General features: G+C 36.3%; 1 protein-coding gene across 41 annotated transcripts in view; it reads left to right on the forward strand.

Annotated features, from left to right (window-relative positions):
* RIMS2 (regulating synaptic membrane exocytosis 2) overlaps positions 1 to 22,150 on the forward strand; it is a 591,823-nt gene that overhangs the window by 209,254 nt on the left and 360,419 nt on the right. For 9 of the 41 annotated variants that reach the window (XM_038555299.1, XM_038555298.1, XM_038555301.1 and 6 more), the window contains exon 1: positions 1,515 to 1,636. The exons of 30 other annotated variants lie outside the window; for them this stretch is intronic. In XM_038555299.1, coding sequence (XP_038411227.1) covers positions 1,515 to 1,636 — 122 coding nt within the window. Of the gene's footprint in view, positions 1 to 1,050; positions 1,637 to 22,150 lie in introns of those variants that run through there. 2 more of the 41 variants (XM_038555310.1, XM_038555309.1) reach the window with 2 other exon arrangements.

The raw sequence follows: 22,150 nt of genomic DNA on the forward strand, positions 1-22,150 counted from the left end.
AAAATTGAACACCGTAGTTTCTTAAAAAAAAATTGATTATTTGAAAATTAGCATTATTGCATGTTTATTTTGTGTCATTAAAAATTTATGTTGTTACATGTCTATTTTGTGTTGCTCTTTTGTGATATGTTTATTCATGTCAACAAAGAATTCATCAGTTTCTAAAAAACTTCTTAACGTATTTAAGTGCCTACTTATAGTGGTATGCATGTGGAAGGGGATAGAAAGGGTTAAAGCTGAAAGTTGAGGTAAAAAGGACTAACACGGGTATATCTGTTATAGATATGTCATGGTTTAGAAACAGTTAAAGATTAATAAAGATGTTAACTTTCTCTATAAATTAGTTGATTTTTAAAATTTGGTTTACACACTACTTTTAGAGCATCTTTTGTAGAAAAATGAATGCACTTGGATGTAGAATAACTAAGATTTTATTTAAACCTGAATTACTTTTTTGAGAATGAGTGGTGATCTGGGGTACTCTAAGACAATTAGAGCCTTCAGGAAATATTCTTTTCTGAGAAATGCTCTGACCACCATTTATTGAAGTAAGTTAATAATAGTTGATAAAGTCTCTCTGGGTTTAGTTGTGTGTTTGTTGTTGTTTTTTTGTTTTGTTTTTTAATTTGTGGGGAAGTTCATATTTAATGTGTGCGGCTTATATGAATTTTAATTGATAGAGTATAATTTTTTTCTAAGTTGCACAGATAATCATGTAGTCACTATATATGGCCCTTAGAAAGGTACTGGATTGAACATTATCCACTATTTCTTTAAAGATAAATGAAGACATTTTAAAATTAAGTAAGAAATTAAGACAAGTAAGTTCTCCAAATGTCTCTTTGGAAGCACAGCATTATAAATACAGGCAATAAAAACCCTATTGTCTGTCATATTTTTATAGCTTCATGATATCAGAAGAAGATAAACCACTTATTTTTAGAGTGTTCTGTCCTATGCAGCAGCCTTCACAGTGAAGAGACCTACATACTCCGTTGCTGGAGTTATTCATTTTTCAGGGAAAGAGGAAAGGGTTGGGAAATTCATAATTTCTCTTCTTACCCGGTAGTAACATTGAGAAGATACCTTGTCCCCATTTTTTTTACTTCTGAGATTTTATTGCTGGCAGCCAGATGTGCTGAAACTCCTGACGACAGCATCTATTCATTCCGTGTTTTTAATAGGCTTAGAGAAATATGAGTAGAGTACATGAAAGCAGCTCAGCTTCACACTTCAGCTGGGAATGCCCAAAAAGCTTACTGCTGTTCAGAATTCTTGCTACAGTCAGGAGAAAGCCGAAAGCTGTACGGGTACTGAATCTTCTACGACTGAATTAGAAGAATAATGACTGTACAATTAACTATCAACCTCTGCTCATTTAAGCACAGTTTCTACAGAGCTCAGGAGAAATATGGAACTTGATTGGCATGTTTTTATTTGATGGTGTCTGCAAATAGATGACTTTAAAGACAGGTGGTAAGGAAAAATAAGAGAAAGAAAAAAAAAGAAAGAAAATGCAATTTGAGACATTGCGCCAGGTCTGCAATTCTGTTTTATCTCATTTTCATGGGGTTTTCTCATCCCCACCAAATATTTTACAAAATGAGCTTTTTGGACAAACGCTGAACAATGCAAGGTGAGTAAAGCTAAACTATATTTCTTTTAGCATTGATATTTTCAGAATCATCCTAAATGTCTATAAAAATTGTTATGTATTGAAATGTTAGTATTATAAGGGTGTTGTCTTTAATATGAAATTTTATATAGTATTCTCCTTAATTGATTTTTAAGAAGGAAAATAAGCTTACTTCAAAGCACCAAAAGCATCTTAAATTTAACTAGTTTGACCTTTGAAACATAATACAGGCTGTTACATGATTTCATTTTCTAATGAATAAACTGATTCACTTAAAATGCCTGATGGATTTTTTTTTCTTTTGTGAACATGGCAGTGATTACAATGCATATATAGGGATGGGGATATATAATCATATGTGATTTGTTGGAAAATGTGAATTAGCAGTCATGCATGCTCTTTGTAAAACATGCGGAAGATGTTTCCTGGGTCTGAGACATTTCTCTATGCAGGGTAGATCAATAATCACTTTTAAACAAGCTATTTTATCAAACTGCTAATAATGCTTTGTATTTGCTTGGCTAGTTTGAAAGGATGCTTTGTTATAAATTCCTATTGCTTTTTCAACCTCATCATTTTGTGTATGTGGTGAAGATTGTTAAATTAGGAACGTGTTTTAGACGGTTTCTCTGGCTTAGAAAGAGAACCTAAGAGACAGCCTATTAAAGAAGGCTTTTAAAATGCAGTTTTATTATCCAGTTGTTTGCGTTGCGAGAATTGCTAATGTTATACCCCTACTATAGAAAAGATCCCATTTTAACTAAATATATGTGGAGAAAGCTTAAGAAAGAAATTCTGTGAATATGATAATAATGCACTAAAACCTTCTGGAATTTGAGGGAGAACTGATAGTGCATAGAATATTGAATGGTTCTGCTGGTCTCTTCTGAACACTGTGAGGCAGCCTATTTAGAGATTTAAGAAAACCTGTTAACACAGTATGTGTCTTAATTTAGCAGATGAAAAGGAGGCTTTTAAAATTTGTTGACATTTAAAATGTTTACTGATGATAAATATATGACCTTTTCATTGAATATGGAATAATATATCTGTTTTTTAAATAAAATTTCACTTCTTTCCTCAGAACGGTTCTATCCAATTGACTGATTTTATGTTTAGTTTTTAGATAATTTAAAATACAATAGTATATGCTATGATATCCTGTAATAGGCTATCTATATTTTAAGATACTAGGTTTTTTAACTTAGTAATACATCACTTGAGTCTTGAGTGTCTGTAATTTATGGTAGAAATAATCTGTATTGCATGTTATATTTAAATCAAAGAGGCAGTATGGCTTTCTTAAAATTTCCATGACCTGAAGCTACCAGTTTTAGGATTTGTACTCATCCTTTATAAATATTCTCTTTGCTTGATTTCTATCTTTTTTTAATGCCAAGAATTTATGTGTTTAAAAATATTAATATTAGGTCTGGGTATATATTCACGTTAGAAATTGTGCTGTGAACAGTATGGCATGCAATTTAGTTTTAAAGGAAATGTTGTTAGATTTAAAATATGAGAATATTTATATTTTGATGGGTTTGTGGGTCCCTATCACTATGCTTTTGTTTTAGCTTCAAGTTTCTTTTATTGTTGGCATATTTATAATTGCATTGCTCTCATTATTAAAAATCTAGAATTTTATATTGCTGCAATTAACATTAAAATGTGAAGCTTCTGATGCTCTGTAACACCAGTCTTATTTAGCTTACTTTGATTTCTTTATCTAAGATTATCTGAAATTACCACTTAATCAATAAAAAATTTATTCTGGTTTAGGAGAAAAAATATACCTGCCTTATATGTTCCTAACTTCTTAGTCTTCAAAAAACATATGACATTTTTTCACATGCAGTCTATTGATTTTCATAATCAACTACTCGATTTACTTTTAAAATCAGTCTAAACCAGTTATACAAATAGTTATTATAAGTATGAAGAGTGAAAATAAGTTAATATATTGGATTAATGCCTCCACATATTTTAATGTTTTAGTTACTTTGTGTTCAGATAAGATATAAATGATCTTTTAGAACTCTTTCTTTAGAACTCTTTCTCTGCTTAAATTCTTTAAAAAAATATAAATGCCTTGACATCAACATTTCAGTTAGTATTAAATCAGAAAGTAAGATGTAGATTGAAAAATCATTCTTGAAGGAAAAGTCATGGAAAAATAATGACCCTAGTATGTCATCAGAAGATGTGATCTTACAACTTTAAAAATCTTTCTAAATAATGAGCCTTTCAACCTTGTAGACTGGACATTAATGGTCTTGAGATCTGAAGCATCAATTATGTAACTATGTCTCTGGAAAGAGCAGTTTTGGTTGTTATGTATAGTAATCATTTAATTGTTTGGACTAATTCAAATGAAATATTCAGTATTTGTGTTGTGACATGAACTATGATCTTTAAATTGATATAAAAATAAATCATAGATATGGGCAGTTAGATTATATTTTATTCTGAATTGCTTTCTAGGAGAAATTACTAGAATAAGTACTATGCATTGGTTGTGGTCAATATATCATTGAGGGGACCCTTTCAAGTAATATTCTTGAGACTTTTCCTAGGTAGCTAATCATATCCTGAAATCTACAACTCAACTTTCATCAGGATTCAGATGGTAGGGCTGTTTATTTTTATGACATATAAGCAATAAAAGGTTAAAGATGAAAATCTCCCATAGTGGTTACTCCAGAAACATTGGCTAGTTCAACTTGTCAAAAGAGCCAAGATTTAAGTACACGAGGAATATTTTATGGATAGTAAATTACTAAGCTGTATATGAGTATAGTATTTTATTATCAAATGAATAATTGAAATGTATTTATGAGTGAAAATCATTAGAATATTTTAGACTTGTTGTTGGAAGCTATATAGAATGATCCTTATGTTTCAGACTGAAAGTTCTTAGCTTATTCTCTTATCCTTGTGATCCTTGAGTACCATTTCACTGCATAAAAGAGGTGGCAGGATATTCTCTGTGCTTTTACAATTGAATTGAAACAACTAAAGGTAAAGCAAGAAAAAAAAATCAGGGTCTGCATTCTACATAAATCCACTCGACAAGTTTTGATGAAATGCCACTTTAAATTGTTATCAAGTTTGCTTACTATAAACTCATTTTTACAAATTAAATATTTAATCAGATACAAATATAATTGCTTTTGTTGCTAATAAAATGGATATTTCAAGTGCTAAATTCATTATGAAGCCTAGATTTTGTGATCTTGCCTTTGGAAGCAAACATAAATACTGGGATGCTAGAAGATATATTTTTAACAGAGCTCACTGCAGTGAGTAATCAGTGGCTTTGAAGAGTATTCAAATACATGATAATGATGACTATCTTTTGTGATAAAATTTGTGGAAAAATGTACTTCATATCCTTCAAGTTTTTCCATTTACTGGTTTTTAGTAGTCTCTCTTGTACAGTGAAGAAATCTATCTTTTTTCTCCAGATGTGATTTTTTTTCTTTGTAACTAAATGGGTGGCAGTGAATTTGCTGTGCCGGCTGGCCACACAGGGGCATAATAGGACTGGAGTTTATTCAGAATAGGTTTTAAAGACAGTATTTCTCTCCCTTTCATATGCATAAAATGAGATAGGCAAACTTCCATATTTCAATGTAAGATTACAAAGAACTTAATAGACCAAAGGATATTTGGATTTGTTGGTGTTTTTGATTCCTAGTAAGATAACCCTATGATCTGGTTTGCCTGGCATAGCCCCATTTTATGCCTGCCACCCTGCACTAATTATTGTCAGTACTTGTCAATAGTGTTGCTATTTGACAATAAATTATAGGGCCACTCTATAAAAATGAAATGTAAGTCTTGAAATTACCTAGGGCAAATAGACTCTTTTCCAATGACAAGTTTCCACAGTTCTAAAACATTAATATTATTTAAGTAAAATTTGATTTTGCAAAATAAATGTTTAATTATTTAGTCTTGTAGTGTTTTGGGTGAGAAGTATTTCATTCTTTACATAGCATTTACTATTGCTTTTGTTTATAATGAAGCCATCAATTCGTGTTCAGGATTTTTGAGATAAACTCCTTTTATTTATCATGGCACATTAATGACTACTTTGACATTAAAAGAGCAGCATGCTTACTTTTCATAGCTCTGAGAGTGCAATCTGCACAGTATGCATTGTTTGGAGTTGGTACGATCACAGCACAATTGATTTTTCATTGTAGGAACATTTTTTTATGAACAGTCTTTATTCTGAAGTGTAAAGCACCCAATAGTCTGTTACACGTGCACATGTATACACAAACACACACACATATTTATTTAACCTTGTTAAATATATATATTATTATAAAATTAATAATTATATATTGTAGATATAAAAGCTAGTATTAACAGTGATCTATTTCTAATCAATGACTTATGAATGTATATCATATATATTTTTACTTGAATATATACTGTAGACCTTAGCTATATACTATAATTATTAGTCCAGATCCTTAATCTGATACTGATATGTAATTTTTAAATATTTTCTTTTTGGGAAAATTTTTATAAAGCTGTGTTTTTGTTGACGACTGACAGGCAAATGTTGACTGTACTTTTTTATTATCAAGTTTTATATGATCATGGAGAGTCTTAGAAAACTCAAGATAATTATTGGTAAACTTTCTGTTCAATGCTGGCACTATTCAGCAGTTAATAAAATGAATTCATTTCATACATGGTATGAACTATCATATTCATATTCATATTCACTTATTAGTTACACACAAAGATTCATGTCTATAACGAAAGAATTCCTAGGACTGATCCATAATTTGAGTTCAGCTTCTGAATTTCAGAAGTTTTTAAAAATATCTCAGAAATGTGTGTGAATACTTTTTCTAGGGCAAAATGGGAAAAGCCATTGAACATGGCTTTCTTTTGCCTAATGTTTTTCAAACTGCTTTTTGTTTGTTTTTTTGTTTTTACCAGAGAATACTTCCTTCAGAACGTAACTCAGTATGTAAAGCAGGTAAAAGTGGAGCAGCTCTGATTTAGGAGGTGGGACATGGGACCCATATTAGGTTCTAGAAACAATTTTCATCTGCTTACTTAAAATCAAACTCAGGACTTGTCATTTAAACTCTTTTAAACTTTCCATCTCACCTTTGAAATGTCAGAGATAGAGGTCATGGAAAATGGCAAGGAGAGCTGCCATGTTTAGTCAAGAATTGATCTGTGCCTGACTTTTCTATAAATATTGTGTTAGCTTTATGTTGTATAGTGTTGAACATGAAATTTGTATTCATATCTCAGAGCTGCTACTTAACTGGTTGTGTGATATTGGTAAAATCATTATACTGTGAGCTCTTGAGTTAAGGACTGTTATATTTATTAATCTCTAAATTCCAACACTTATATCCCTTAAGCTACTTTCTAGTCAATAGTGGCTTCCCCCAGCCTCCAGAACCAAATATTGTTCTGCTTTTTTTCTCCCCCAGTGTAGGGGGATATGATTAGCTATGTCTTTTCTAGAACTTCATATAGTTGAAGTCATATAGAATATGTTATTTTATAAATGACCTTTAATCAGCATAACTTAAAACTATCCATGCTGTTGCATGCACAAGTAGGTTTTTTCCCTTTTTATTGCTGAGTAGTATACTGTGTTATGAATAAACCTATTCTCAATTAGGTCTTTTTTATGGACATGTATTTTTATTTCTCTTGCATGAATACCTAGAAGAGGAGTTCTTGGGTCACAGGGTAGGTGTATGCTTAATTTTATAATGCAGACCATTTTAAAGAGGTGTTGTTCATTTTAAATTCCCACCAAATATGTTTGAGAATTTTGGTGGTTCCACACACTGTCCAAACTTTGATGATATGTCTTTTTAATTTTTGTCATTCTGGTGAGTGTATAATAGCATATCCTAATGATATTATTTTGTATTTGCTTGATAAAACTAACAATGCCAAGCACTTTTTCATTCATTGGCCAGTTGTACATCTTCCTTTGTGAAGTGTCTGTTCAATTTTTATAAAATTAGGTTTTTTTCTTAATGAGTTGTAGAAGTTTATAAAATCTACTTGGATATCAGCCATTTGTCAGGCATATGCTCCATGAATATCTTCTCCCAGTCTGTGGTTTACCTGTTCATTTTTTTTGCTTGTTCATTTCTTTAATAATGCCTTTAGATGAACAGAGATTTGATTTTGATGAAATATAATTTATCAACTTTTTTCTCTTAGGGTTTTTGTTTTCTGTCTAAAAATCCTTTGCCAATCCCTAAGTCATGAAACTATCCTCTTACGTATCTCCCAGAAGGTTATTTATTTATGGTTATTTCTCTGTTGAGATTTCCTATCTTTTCACTTGTTATAAGCATATTACCTTCACTTCCTTTAACATAGTTTTTATACGCTAGCTTTGAAATTCTTTTCTGCTAATTTTAACACCCAAGTTACCTCTTGATCAGTCTCTATTGAGTCTTCTTTTCTCTTGAGTATGGGTCATGTTTTCCTATTTCTTAATATATTGAATAATCTTAAATTTTATCTTGGATACGTTTAACAATACTGTATAGAGACTTTGAAATCTGTTTTGAAGAGTGGTGATTATTTTTAAAGCAGGAATTTAACTTGGCTGAACTTGAGCTACAGACTTTGTTGTTTCCCTTGAGGTAAAGCGGCTGAAATTTTAGTTTAATTATTTTAATTTTAGCTGAGCTGCTTCAAGTCTTTCTGTGCATGCATGAGATTTGGCAGTGTTTATTATTCACTGAAATTTCTTTTTCCTTCCTGTAGCTTTCTTTTCATCATTTTCCCCTCACTTTCCACCTTCTGTATTTGCTCAAATTCTTTACTCTGGTTTTTCAAGTTAGGAAGATACTGAATTTTCTAACATAGATTTAGCCTTCAAACATTGAATGGATTTGGCTAAGTCAAGAAAAGAGAAGTGCACCTAAGTCATTCCTTTCTTCAAATGTCAGTTACACCCTAGCGTCTGTCTTCTTTTATTACTTTCTAGGGCCTTCAAATAATTATTTGTTCATATTTTGTCCAGAACTTATCTTTCGGAGGATTAGTTTGATGGGAGTTCCTTGGCCATTATCCAAAGAAGAATCAATTCTTTAACATTCTAAATTGTATTTATGAAGTACTATGCTGGCAGAAATTATATTTATAGTTTCTTTTGTAATCCCAACTTCATTGTTTGTAATTTGTTGTATTTTTCCAAATATCATTGGTTAGCCAGTTGTCCGGTGGCTAATTTGGGAACCTCAAGTTCTAATTAAATTAATATTGTATCATTAGAAAATATAGATAATACATAACTTTTAATATTCTTTCCTGGGGGATCCCTGGGTGGCTCAGGGGTTTAGCACCTGCCTTTGGCCCAGGGCGTGATCCTGGAGTCCCGGGATTGAGTTCCGCATTGGGCTCCCGGCATGGAGCCTGCTTCTCCCTCTGCCTGTGTCTCTGCCTCTCTCTCTCTGTGTCTCTCATGAATAAATAAATAAAATCTTAAAAAAAAATTATTTCCTTGCTACTCTGTCTCACCCATATTTTAATTACTTTTGTTAATGGTAAAATATGAGCAGTGTGTGCACAGGCTTTCTTCACAGAAAACAAGTTTGATATTTCTGATCTATCAGTAAAAGAAAATGTCTGATCAGATATGATGAAGAGACAAAAGCCATATTTATTCATCTCTTAGATAGACATCCGTTTCAAAGATAATTTCCACGTGGATTTTTTTAGAGGAAGTTTGATGATATTTTTGGTAGCAATGAGTAGACTAAAGATGAAATCCTACTTTGTGAGAGTAGCCACCAGTTCTTCAGCTGGTGTTGATCACAGTATACAGAATAAAATGTGTGTGCTGAAAATTTGATGATAGTGCTCATAATAATGACCCATGTTTAAATTAATAAAATTTTCCAATGCTACATGTATTTTTTGCCATGAATGTTTGAACATTATTTTTTGGGTCCTGTGGAGTTATATTTTAATTTTGAAATAAAATGCTGTACACAAAATAGGATACACTACCTTTTCTCTAGAAACTGAGCAGCTTGTTATAAAACTATATGCATAAAATATAAATCTGGTGATGCAAATACATTTAAGAGCAATATGTGCTTCAAAGAATATTACCATGTTTCCCATGAAGCCCACAGAGCTGAAGAAATGTTCATTATAGCCTTTACCATTGGTGATGCAACAAATATATAGATGAGCAAGTTCAATGAAAAGTGGTACCACAATTAGATACAGTCCAAAAATTATATGGAATTCTTAACCTGTATGAGCATTCATCTTTTTAAATTTTATTTTATTTTTTTTAAAGCAATCTCTACACCCAGTATGAGGTTTGAACGCACGACTCCAAGAACAAGAGTTGTATGCTCTACCAGTTGAGTTCATCAAGCTCCCCATGCATGAGCATTAATCTCTTAATTGCTTTTTAAAAGTTGTTTTTGCTTATGTTGGCTTATGTCAAAAAGATTCATGGGGCACCTAGATCCTTCAGTTGGTTGAGTGTCTGACTCTTGATCTCAGCTTAGGTCTTGATTTCAGAGTCATGAGTTTAAGCCCTGTGCTGGGCTCCACACTGGGCATGGAGACTACTTAATAAAAAAAGATTCATTACTTTATAAAACACTTAAGGAGAGTGCATCATGTATTAGTTTTCTATCACCACAAGCTTGCTGGGTTAAAACAATATCCAGTTGTTATCTTCTTGCAGTTCTGTAGGTCAGAGTTTTAGGCAGAGTCATCTGAGTTCTCCGCTCAGGGTTCACAAAGCTGGATCAAGATAGCAGCTAGATGGGCTCTTATCTAGAAGGTCATGGGAAGAATCCACATCCGAGTGTATTAAGATTGTTGACAGAACCCTGTTCTTTTTAGTTGTGGACTGAGGTCCCTGTTTCCTTGCTGGCTGTCAATTGGGGGCTGCTGTTGGCTTCTACAGGCTTCTTGTATTCCTTGCCTCATGGTTCTGTACATTTTCATTTTTAATTTTTAAAGTAATTTTTAAATTGATACATAATTGACATAACAGTTTATTAGTTGTAGATATACAACATAATGGTTTGATGGATGTATATATTGCAAAATGATTGCTAAAGTAAGTTAAATTAGCATCCATCACCATTTTATCTTGTGGTGAGAACTTTTTTTTTAAATCTACTCTTGTACCAACTTTGGAATACATAATACAGTATTATTAATTATAGTCACCATGCTATACAATACACTTAGGTTGTTTCCATGTCTTGGCTATTATAAATAATGCTGCTGTCAACATGGGGTGCAGAAATCTTTTCGAATTGGTGTTTTCATTTCCTTTGGATATATTCCCAGATGTGGAATTGCTGGATCATTAGGTAGTTTTATTTTTAATGTTTTGACAATCCTCCATACTGTTTTCCATAGTGGCTGCACTAATTTGCATTCCCACTAACAGTGTACACAGGTTCCTTGTTCTCCACATCCATGCCAGCATTTGTTATCTTTTAACAGGCATTAGGTGATGTTTTATTGTGGTTTTAATTTGCATTCCCTAATGAATAGTGGTATTGAGCATCTTTTCATACACTTGTTGGCCTTTCATGTAGCTTCTTTGGAAAAAAATGTCCATTTAGAACCTTTGCTCATTTTCTTAACTGGTTGTGTTTTCTTGCTATTGAGTTGTATGAGTTCTTTATGTATTTTGGGTGTTGATCTCTCATTGGATATATGGTTAACATTTCTTGTAGGGCAGATCTGATGGTAATGAACTCTCCCTACCTTTATTTATTTGGGAAAGTCTTTGTTCCTCTTTCACTTTTGAAGGACAGCTTCACTATGTGTAGAATTCTTGGCTGACAGTTATTTTCTTTTAATATTTTGAATATGTCATCCCATTATTTCTGGGTCTAAAAAATTTCTGTTGAAAAATCCATTGTAGTTTTATGGGGATTCTCTTACATGTAACTTTCTCTCTCTCTCTCTCTCTCTTTTCTTGCTGCTCTTAAAATTTTTTGTCTTCAACTTTTGAAATTTAATTATAATGAGTCTTGGTGTAGTCCTCTTCAGGTTCCACCTATTTGGTGTCTTTTGGCCTCAAGGATCTGGATGTCCATTTCTCTCCTCAGGTATGGGAAGTTCTCAGCCATTATTGCTTTAAATATGTTTTCTGTCCCTATCCCTTTCTGTTCTTTAAGAAAAATAATCTCTATGCCCAATGTGGCACTCAAACTCATGACCCCAAGTTCAAGAGTCACATGCTCTATGGACTGGGCTAGCCAGGTGCCCCAAGATGGAGTTATTAGTTAGCTTCCTTGCCCTGGCAGGGCAGTAGGACAGAACCCAGGACCTATACAGCTTGTTGTTTGGGGACCCAAATTAGCCCAGAGTATGCACTGAATTCTCTGGTTAGGTAAGGCCACTGGTTTTGGTCTGCTGTGGGGGAAGCCACAGGTTTTGCTCTCTGTTCCACTGACCCTCTACATAGGGCTTGAATGGCTGTGCTGCTTCCTGTGTGCTCTAGTTAGGTTCCCTGATCACACAGGCTGAAGACCATATACAGTGATGAGCAGGTCTGCAGATTAGATTCCCTGTCTGAGCACAGTGGGAGAAGCAGCTCTAAAGCTAGTAAAACTCTTAGTTTATTGTCTTAACTCAAGCTGACCTGCACCTCTCATTCTCTGACCAAACAGGGCCACTGGCTTTGCTCTCCAAACTGTTGAATCTGCTTGCCTGCCTCTTGGCTTGAGTGCTACTGGGTCTCATAGCTTCCAGGATCTGTCCTCAGTTCTTCTGGTCAGATGGGACTGAAAGGTATTTTCTATAGTAGGTGGAGCTATGTTGCAGCTCCCTTGCCTGTGTGTATGTGTGTATGTGTGTGTGTGTGTGTGTGAGAGAGAGAGAGAGAGAGAAAGATGCTGCTCCAGGCCACTTTCAATTTCCCATAGAGATTCTCCAGTGGGGAGGGGCCAGGAGCTACCTCTGCTTTGGCTGTGAATTAATTGCCCTACCTGTGCATAGCATGGGAACATTACACACAACGTTCTGGCTTTGCTCTGAGGGAGATCGGCTCTGCTGCCTTCCTTTTGGCTCAAGTGCTGCTGGGGCTGCACAGCTCCCAGGAGTTGTTGCCAGCCTTTCTGGTAGATGGGCCAGAAGACACTCCACAGCGGGTGGGGCTGTGATTCAGCTCCTTGCCTGGGCATGGCCAACCAGGCTCTAGGGCTGGCAAAACTCCTCACTTGAACAACTGAATCAGGAAGTTTGTACCTCAGCAAGTCCCTGGGTCAGAGTTTACCTCTGACTTGATTCTACATATGAGCAAAGCTGCTGGTTGGGGTTACTACTTGGACACCGCAGGTATGAACTATCAGCCAAGATCTGTATGCTGCTTGTTTCAAGACCCTCCCCCATCTCAGTCAAAGTCCTATTCTCAATGGTTATGCCTTCAGATTTCCCAGTAATCCTCTTTCTGGCCCTTGCAAGTGACCCACATTGCTAGGGGTGCTGGTCATACCCCATGGGCTCTCTTTTCCCATTGGAGGAACCAGGGGTTCAGAGGAGACTTCTGTGCATGATGCTACAGTGGCCCGGGGGAGGGGCAATGTGGTCAATGGGTAGCCATTTCTCTTATCCTTTTAAAGCAGTCTGTCAGGCAGTGCTTCAGCCTCTGTGTTCTGGGATTTTCTCAGTGGTGTCTTGTTCTTGAATAGTTCTAGTTGTTCTTCCTGTGATGGGGAGTGAAGTCAGAACAACCAGTGTCGCCATCTTGGTGATAGCACTCTAGCCAGTATAATTTGATTTGTACCTCAGTAGCCCTTTGTGTTATTATTGTTATATATAGTTTATCATATACAATTATTATAAACTTCAACTTTATTTTAAAAAGAGCCTTTTACAATTACCTTTTACATTTACTGTTTTTTATTATCTTCATTTCTCTCTCTGGATATGGACCTCGTCTTGGCATCATATCTCTTCTACCTGAAGAAATTCTTTTTTTTTTTAAAAGATTTTATTTATTTATTCATGAGACACACACACACACACACACACACAGAGGCAGAGACACAGGCAGAGGGAGAAGCAGACTTCATGCAAAGAGCTTGATGTGGGACTCGATCCTGGGACTCCGGGATCATGCCCTGAGCCGAAGGCAGATGCTCAACCGCTGAGCCACCCACACGTCCCTATATCACAATTTTTAATACATTATCTCCGCCGATAGGCATTTGGATTGTTTCTAAATTTTCTCTATTGTGAAAATGCTCCTGTGAACATTCTCAGATATATCTTTTGTACATATGTAGGAGTTTCTCTTGGATATATTTCATTCATATGTTTAGCTTTAAGATATAATGCCAAAATGTTTTCCAGCTGGTTTTTTAGGTAACAATAGTTCAATGCATTCATAAATGGGAATGAAATGATTCAACAGCAAAACCTTAATTTAAAAAAAAGTTGGACAGGGCAGCCCTGGTGACGCAGCGGTTTAGCGCCGCCTGCAGCCCAGGGTATGATCCTGGAGACCTGGAATCGAGTCCCACGTCGGGCTCCCTGCATGGAGCCTGCTTCTCCCTCTGCCTGTGTCTCTGCCTCTCTCTCTATGTGTCTCTCGTGAATAAATAAATAAAATCTTAAAAAAAAAAGTTGGACAATTTTAACCATAGCTGTCACTGGGAGGTGCATTTGTTAATTTGGCAAAAACAGATTTTATTTTATTTTATTTTTTTATTTATTTTTTTTTTCAGATTATATTTTAAATGAGTCTTCCCATACCAAAAATTTGTTTTCATCCTTTCTTCTGTCCTCCGCGCCTTCATCACTCCGACCTTACAAAGGGGGGGGGAGGAGCCGGCTTTTCCCAGCCGCAACAGGACGGAGGAAAGGAAGGAGGGGGGAGGAAGGGGGGAAGGGAGGGGAAGGGGGGCGGGAGGGAAGGGAAAGAAGAGAAGAGAAGAAGAAAAAAGAAGAAAGAAAACGAAAAAAGAAGAAAAGGAAAGAAGAGAGAGAATCCGAATAGAAGAGGAAAGAGAAGGAGAGCTCGCATAAGCAGAGCATGTGGGTAGGGCGTGGGCGGGGCTGGTAGTGGGGGAGGAGGGAGGGGCAGGGGGATGTTTGTGCTTTCCTGGGTTCAGCGAAGCGACTCCCTTCCCTCCTCTCCTCTCCTCTCCTCTCTCTTCTCCGTTACTTCCTTTCCTTTACTTTCCTTTTCCTAGTTTCCGTCCTTTCTTTCTTTCCTTTCTTTTCTTTTTTTCCTTTCTTTTCTTCTTTTTTTCTTTTTCTTTCTCCTTCCCTCTCTCACTCTTCTTCCCTCTCTTTCTCTCTTTCCTTTAACCAAAGCAAGGTATAAAACCTCTACATCGGTAAAGGAAGATCTTTGAAATAAGCAGGAGTAGAAGGTGTTCAGCAAGCCTTACAGGACACAGGGTCAAGGATTTTCATGAGTAAAGTCTCCAGCTTCCTAAGAAAAACTGCATTGTCTACAGTGATAATGAATTAGGTTACTTGGACTCATTTAGGTCTTTCATGCTGTTGCTTGAAAATTATTTGTTTTCAGTTAATTAGTTAATACAATTTCCCCCTTTCTACACACAATCTGTCAGGAAATGAGTTTCTTTTTGATTTTTATCTCTAGAAGCAATAAATGTTAAATCTCTAAAATTTGTTTCCACATATGAAATTATTGCCTTCTTTTTAAACTAGGTCTGAAGAATGTTTTCTTACTTTTTTTTCTCTCTCCTACATGGTAGTTTATGAATTATCTCTTTTATTTGAATGGTTTATTGTTAAAAGGTGAAAAACTAGACTTGACAATTTTCTCTCTTGGTGTAAATCTTCATTATCAGCAATAAGATGCAAGCAAGTGAATCAGAGTAAGATTTTCCATTCTCACAGCCTGATGGTGCTCTCTCTCATTGCCTCTAGCTGCAGAAATGCAGGTGAGCCTTGTTAACCCAATCAGCTAGACATCTTCCTGCATCAGATCTTACAGATGGTTCGGGTGTTTCAGAAGTCTCTTAGCATCTGTTTAAAATCTTCAAATTGCTTTTACCAAATTTGTTTGAATCCTATTTGTGGTTACACTTGATTATACATCTGTAGACATTTGAAGAATGGCATTAAGAAATGGCTTTATGTCTAGTACTTATCCTATACTAACATTATTCTAGTGAAGCTGTAATTGAAGTGAAAAATAAACAAAAACAAAACCCGAAAATGTACAAGATTAGTGCATTCAAAGAAATTGAGGTTAATCTCATTTTATTTGGGTTCATAAAATTTTACACATAAAGCAAGATTCCAATTTTCTATTGACTTCCATTGTATTTACAGTTCTTTGATAATAGAATAATGCTTTTTGACTTCCTTCACCTATGTCAAGTGAAAAAAGAACATAGATGTAGTTTTTGTTTTGTTTTACAAATGGGAAAAAAACATAGAAAAAAGAATTGAAGGGGCACTTGGGTTGCTCAGTGCTTGAGTGTCTGCCTTTGGCTCAGGTCCTGATCCCAGTGTCCTGGGACTGAGTCCTGCATTGGGCTCCCTGCAGGGAGCCTGCTTCTTCCTCTGCCTGTGTCTCTGCCTCTCTGTCTTTCATGAATCAATAAATAAAATCTTAAAAAAAAAGAATTGAGAAAAATATACCAAAATATTAACAGCAAATGCTTTGGATTTTTAAATTAAATATAACTAAAAAATAATGTGACAATGAAATTAAATGTGCTAAAGCATTTAGAACATAGCCCGACAAATAATAAACATTAAGTAAAGAATAAGAATTATTTTTATTAATTACATCTTTTCTTCTATTCAAGATTTTATTCTGAGAGATTCTTTCAAGTCCAATTTCCAGGTCAAAAGCTATCAACTTTTCTAAGACTTTCATAAATTACTTTTCTCAAAAGTTAAACTAATTACATTTCCAAAATGAACATATGAAATTGCTCTTCATAAATGGTGCTGGTTGCTTTCATATTGTCCTATGTTTAATTTTATTGGTTGTTATATACGTTTTTAAAATATTTTGTATAAAAACATTTACTCATCTGTATTATAATTTGCTAGGGCTGCTGTAACAAAGTACCACAGATTAGGTGGCTTAAGGAGCAGAACTTTTTCTCTCATAGTACCGGAGATTAGAAGTTCAAGATCAAAGTATCAGCAGGATTGGTTTCTTCTGAAGCCTCTTTCCTTGGGTTGTAGGTGACTACCTTCTTGATGTGACTTCATGGTCTTTCCTGTGTGTGTTTGTGCATCCCTGGTATCTCTCCATGTGTGTCCAGATTTCCTTTCATAAGGATACCAAGGATACCAGTTAGATTGCATTAGCAATCTATAGCTAATTCAGACAATTCCACTCTGGCAGGCACTCTTATGCTACCATGTTCATGTTAGTGGTGTTAGTAACACAAGACTGGTCAGAAGGAAACATAATGGTTAATTAAGTGAAAGAGGAATAGGTAATGTGGATCTGAATATACAGACTGCAGAATAAAACAAAAGCAAGAAAGAGCAAGCAGAGTCATAGAAAGGAATCTATAGCCTTTGCAAGGATGTTTGATAGTTGTTTTCCTGCCTTTAATGGGTTTGAGACAACCTGGGCCCCAAATAAGTTTCCATTATAGCAAAAGTAATACAGGGATTTGATCAAATAAAGTGGCATGAATGTTTTCTCCACTTTACCTCAGTTTTGTATGTTTTTGATGCTTTTTCTCACTTTTCATTTACTGGTTTGCTCCTCTTCCTCTTTTTCCTAATTTGCTGTCACATACACTGTTTGAAATGTTACTTGCCTTTTTTCCCCAAACCTCTTTTGTGCAGATTCTTCTCTCTCTCTCTCTCTCAATTGAGAATTGTACAATCTTAGACAAAATCTAGTTTTATCCTCTGATTTTCATCTGGAACCAATTTAAATCTGTAACTTTGGTGTATGTATTAGATTTTGCTGAGTCCTTTTCTAGGACGCTGAGTACCATAATTTTCTTCCTGTGACAAGTTAAAAAGCATCTATTTTAAACAAAGTCATCTATCAAGTACTTTTTATTTATATTGTCAACTAATGTTTGTTTAGTTTTCCAATTTTCCAAGTGCTTTAGAGTCACCAAGAGGAAAGGTGATGAGAGAGGCAGTAGGTCCCCAAGGTCTCTGTCCTTGGAGAACTTACACTGTGACATGTCCGCTGACTACAAGGAAAACATGTGTTCAAAAGAACCACTCTCAAACTAGGACTTTGGTCTCACCTTAGTTCTACCCTAATTGACTCACATTTCCTTTGTAAGTTTGTGTGGAGTCTAGGGCCTGAGGACTAGAAGTCAGAATCTTGACAGTTAAACTTAATCTTGGTGTCTATCTTCTTGCTACCTTGCACCTGAAAAGTCCAGTTCATTAGAATTTATGATAAGAGTTACAGAGAGAGGAGAATCTTAGTACAAGTTGCCTAGAAACAGAGCCAGACAGGAATTTAAGCACATATGTTTTATTGAGTAAGTGCTCTTCAGGAGAAAAAAGAAAAGAAAAGAAAAAGTAACAGGAAATGAGTGAAGCAGGATATGGAAGAGCTGGCCAAGGATATGGTCTCTGGTTAAACATCACCTAATGATGGGGGTGGGGGCTCTTGAGCATGAGTCATTCTTCAGAGTTGTTCCTTCTATCTGTGCACCCCTGTCTCCATCACTCATAGGGTGAGAGCTATCTGTGGGTTGGGGGTAACCTTGCAAGTGAGATGTCAGTCATCCTTTCAGAGCATTTCTTCGATGAATGGGGATACCTGTGAGCACTAGCCACCACCACTCACAGTAGCTGCAAAATGGGGGCACTGGCCTGGGGAAGGGCATTCAGGGAGCCACCAAGAATGCGTACTTTAGTCTATCCCTTGCATCATTTGGAGCCAGTTGCCACTGACAGTTAAGTTTACTCCATTTTAGGCACAGGTCCTCCAGGGTTCTACGTTCACAATTTCTGTAAAAACTTACATGAGGAGGGCTAGATCCACTACCGCTGCAGTTAACTCTGTGGCTGTAATTGATACTTATCAACTCCTCCAACACTCCCCACACCCCCCACCTCCAGGTCCCAACCTCCACCCTTTTATAAGTCTAAGTGACTTATCTGGTAGGTAGACAGACCCTGACCCTCATCACTCCAGAGTCTAAGCATCTTAGCATCATGTCCTTATGATGGATTCCCCTTGATAGTGGCAACATAACTTGCAAATAACAAGAGATGCTCCTGTGGATAACCTGAATGTCAAACACGTGCACCTGCCCCTATTTTGCAGAGCCATCTTACCTCCTCACAACGATCAGGGTTAGTTATTCCTGCCAGTATGATAATTCTTTTCTGGCTCAAGCAGCACAAAGTGACCAGGCAGTAACTATAGCTTTAGTTATATGCTCCTGATGAAGCATTCCCTGTTTTGGGAATCAGGATCTCCAGACCATAGAGCCTGAAGTAGCAGTATGATACAAATTTCCTGAGCTGATAACTGGCAATAATGGTTAGTGGGCCACTCTTATTTCTACTTCTTGGTTCCTGGCCTATGTATTCTCCCTATCAGGAGCACAGCCACATATGATAGCCAGTGATTTAAAGAGTATATCCTATCCTAAAAGATAGTGTCCTTTGCTTGCAGGGTGTCTACCTAGGCTGGAGTCTCAGCTGCATATTTAACAGAACATGCAACTGCACTATCCGGCTGAAAGGTTCTGGGTGCCACAGTATGTGTTAAGATCAGTGGATCCCATGATTGGTTGATGTCCTCACTGCATTACCACTACGAAGGAGACATATTTCCTTTGTTTGGTCAGAAGTATGTGATGTCATATCCGATGTAGGTAAAGCAGACTCTTCAAGTGCTTGTACAGTGGTACTTGCCGAGACACTTTGGGCAGGAAAGGCAAGCCCATATCTGAACACGTGCCTGTGCCCATTTGAATGAATTACTGACCCGTAGAGGGTAGAAGGTGTCCAGTGTAGCCACTTTATTATCAAATGATCTGTGGTCTTTGAAAGATGGAATTATATTAGATGATGGGTTAGACACTCGGCATTAGCAGTAGCTTTATTAGTCAGGGTGAGACTAGCATATGCTGTTGGGCACATGAGTAGCTTCTGTATCTGCCACCATGGCTTTATTTCACTTCCAGGGTTGGGTGGAGTTGGTGAAGACAGAGTCCGCTGACATCTCATGACCAATTTATTGGTTCACTTGGTTAGTTAAAGCCTCTTTTGAAGCAGATGTTCTCTGGCACACAGAATGTGCAATACTAAGGTCCACACACCTTCAGCCCACTCCTATAGGTCCACCCACTTGTGTCTTTATTGGAACTCCTTGTCCCAGATTTTCCAGTCTTGCTTTTTTTTTTTTTTCTGGCCCCTGATTAGTCATCTAAGCTATTCACCATTATCTAAGAACCCATATATAGTTTTTTTCTCTGCACACAAAATGGATAACCATGTGTACTCTGTGAAACTCTGCCTTTGAGAGGATTTCTCCTCATCACTGCTTTTCAGGGCTGAGGTCTAGCCATACTCTATTTTTAGCTTATACTTACGTACTGACCTGGCCCATTCATGATCTAAGTGCAGCCTTTTGTTTCTTGAATATGAACTTCAGAGAAAGCATTGATGCAATAGTGTTAAGTGACTTGATAGCCTGAGCCATCTCTTTGGACGCCTTGTTGTCTCTGGACCTGCTTTCCCCAATCCCAGATGAACTGCTTTCATTTTATTATGGAATGCTGCTGAACCTATCTGACCTTAGGATTTGGTGGTCTCATGACGGGCTCTTCTGGATGCATGGTAGCTTGATGTCCCAAGGTCAGGTGTTCTATCCCAACCATGAGAGAAGCAGATTTTTTAATAGTTCTCTGTGTTGGCTGTGTTGGCATGACCTTATTCCAGAATCCTATGGGTTTGTGTTTCAGTTCTCCTCTTGGGGCTTTTCAGAGACTCCACATGGTTTCTTTGTCCACCGCCATTATCTCTAGTATCATGGACTATATGGGGTTGTAAAACAGCCAGGATCCATTGCAGATTTCTTTTTTAAAAATTTTTTTGTTGTTGTTCTGGGTCCTACTCAAAATAAGTGGCCTTTCTCTTCACCAAAGTGGATCAGAGAAGTATTCTCAAGTACTTCAAAACCCAAAGGATCCTAAGAAATTTAGGATCTTAACAAATAGGCTTTTTTCTTAGTGTTTGGAGGTACAAAGTGCAATCAACATTCGTTTAGGTTGGAGATATTATGGCATGTTCCATACCACTGAAATCCTGAAAATATAACCTTTTTGAAATGTATTTCTCATTTCACCTTCTGGAGGGCATGGTTGCTGTTCTGGTCCTATTAACATGCTATTATCAATGTAGTGGACCAAAGTGATGTTCTGTGGAACATTTGGATAGTGGAGTTCCTTCCAACTATATAATGTCAGAGGGCAGGAGAATTATCCTCCTTGGAGCAAGTCTATGAATATAAACCCTATGTGAATGTGAATTGCTTCTAATCCTCCTTTCTGATGTGAATTGCTTCTAATCTTCCTTTCTAATCCATATTCACCAAATGAATAACAATGCACCACATACTCAAGATCATGTTTATCAACTCTAGTAAAGATACCGCATTTGGCCTAGTAGTTGCTGCTGGGGCTGCTACTTGGTTATACTTATGGTAGTGTGGCATCTTCTGTGATCCATGTGGATTTGAAAAGGTCAGACTGGTGACTTAAGTGAAGATGTTATAGGGACACCAGAGAGGCATCATTTAACTCTTTGAGGGTGGCACTAATCATTTCCCTCAGAATGCCAATTGTTTTTCATTTACTATCTGGGTGGTGGTGGTGGGGTGGCAGGTACCCTCCAAATTAAAAAAAAAAATTTCAGTTCTGTCAATTGCTAAGTATGTTCATTCTGATTACACATTTGGAAATCAGGAAAATAATTGGAATCAGTAGACCTGGGTGGGTCTACTGTAAGATAAACATAGGCTGGGACTCCATTTATCCTGTGACCATTACATGCTCCTCCTCTAATTGGGAGTGTGTACGAACGTGATGATGGTGCTTTAGGTTCTTGGATGTTAGTGTTCATTTGGATCCTGTATCCAACCCTCAAAAAGTCTGGATATTCTCCTTTCATACCATCTTCATCGACACTAGAGAGACCAGTTTTCTAAATAGCATTTTATACCCTTAGCCTGGCACTACAGAGGATAATCATCAGTAGCTTCTTACCTATGCTCATGTTCCTTTCATCGGTATATTTGTACCAAAGTGGTAAATGGAATGTACGTCCCTTGAGTTCTCCGGAGGAATATAATCAGCTAGTGTGTTTTCTAGTCTAATACAGCAACACTGTTCTCACATATACACTTCACTCAATCTTTTGATTCCTCCCTTGACAGTTTTCCTGGATAATACTGGTGTTTCTACTTCATTTAATGGAAATCATAACTTTTTAAGCCTTTGGGAGCTACGTGATTGCATATTAATACCATCTGCTGTGGCCCTCACCAGAGTGTTAAAATCCTGT

This window comes from Canis lupus, chromosome 13, assembly GCF_011100685.1.
Source record: "Canis lupus familiaris isolate Mischka breed German Shepherd chromosome 13, alternate assembly UU_Cfam_GSD_1.0, whole genome shotgun sequence".
Taxonomy (NCBI): domain Eukaryota; kingdom Metazoa; phylum Chordata; class Mammalia; order Carnivora; family Canidae; genus Canis; species Canis lupus.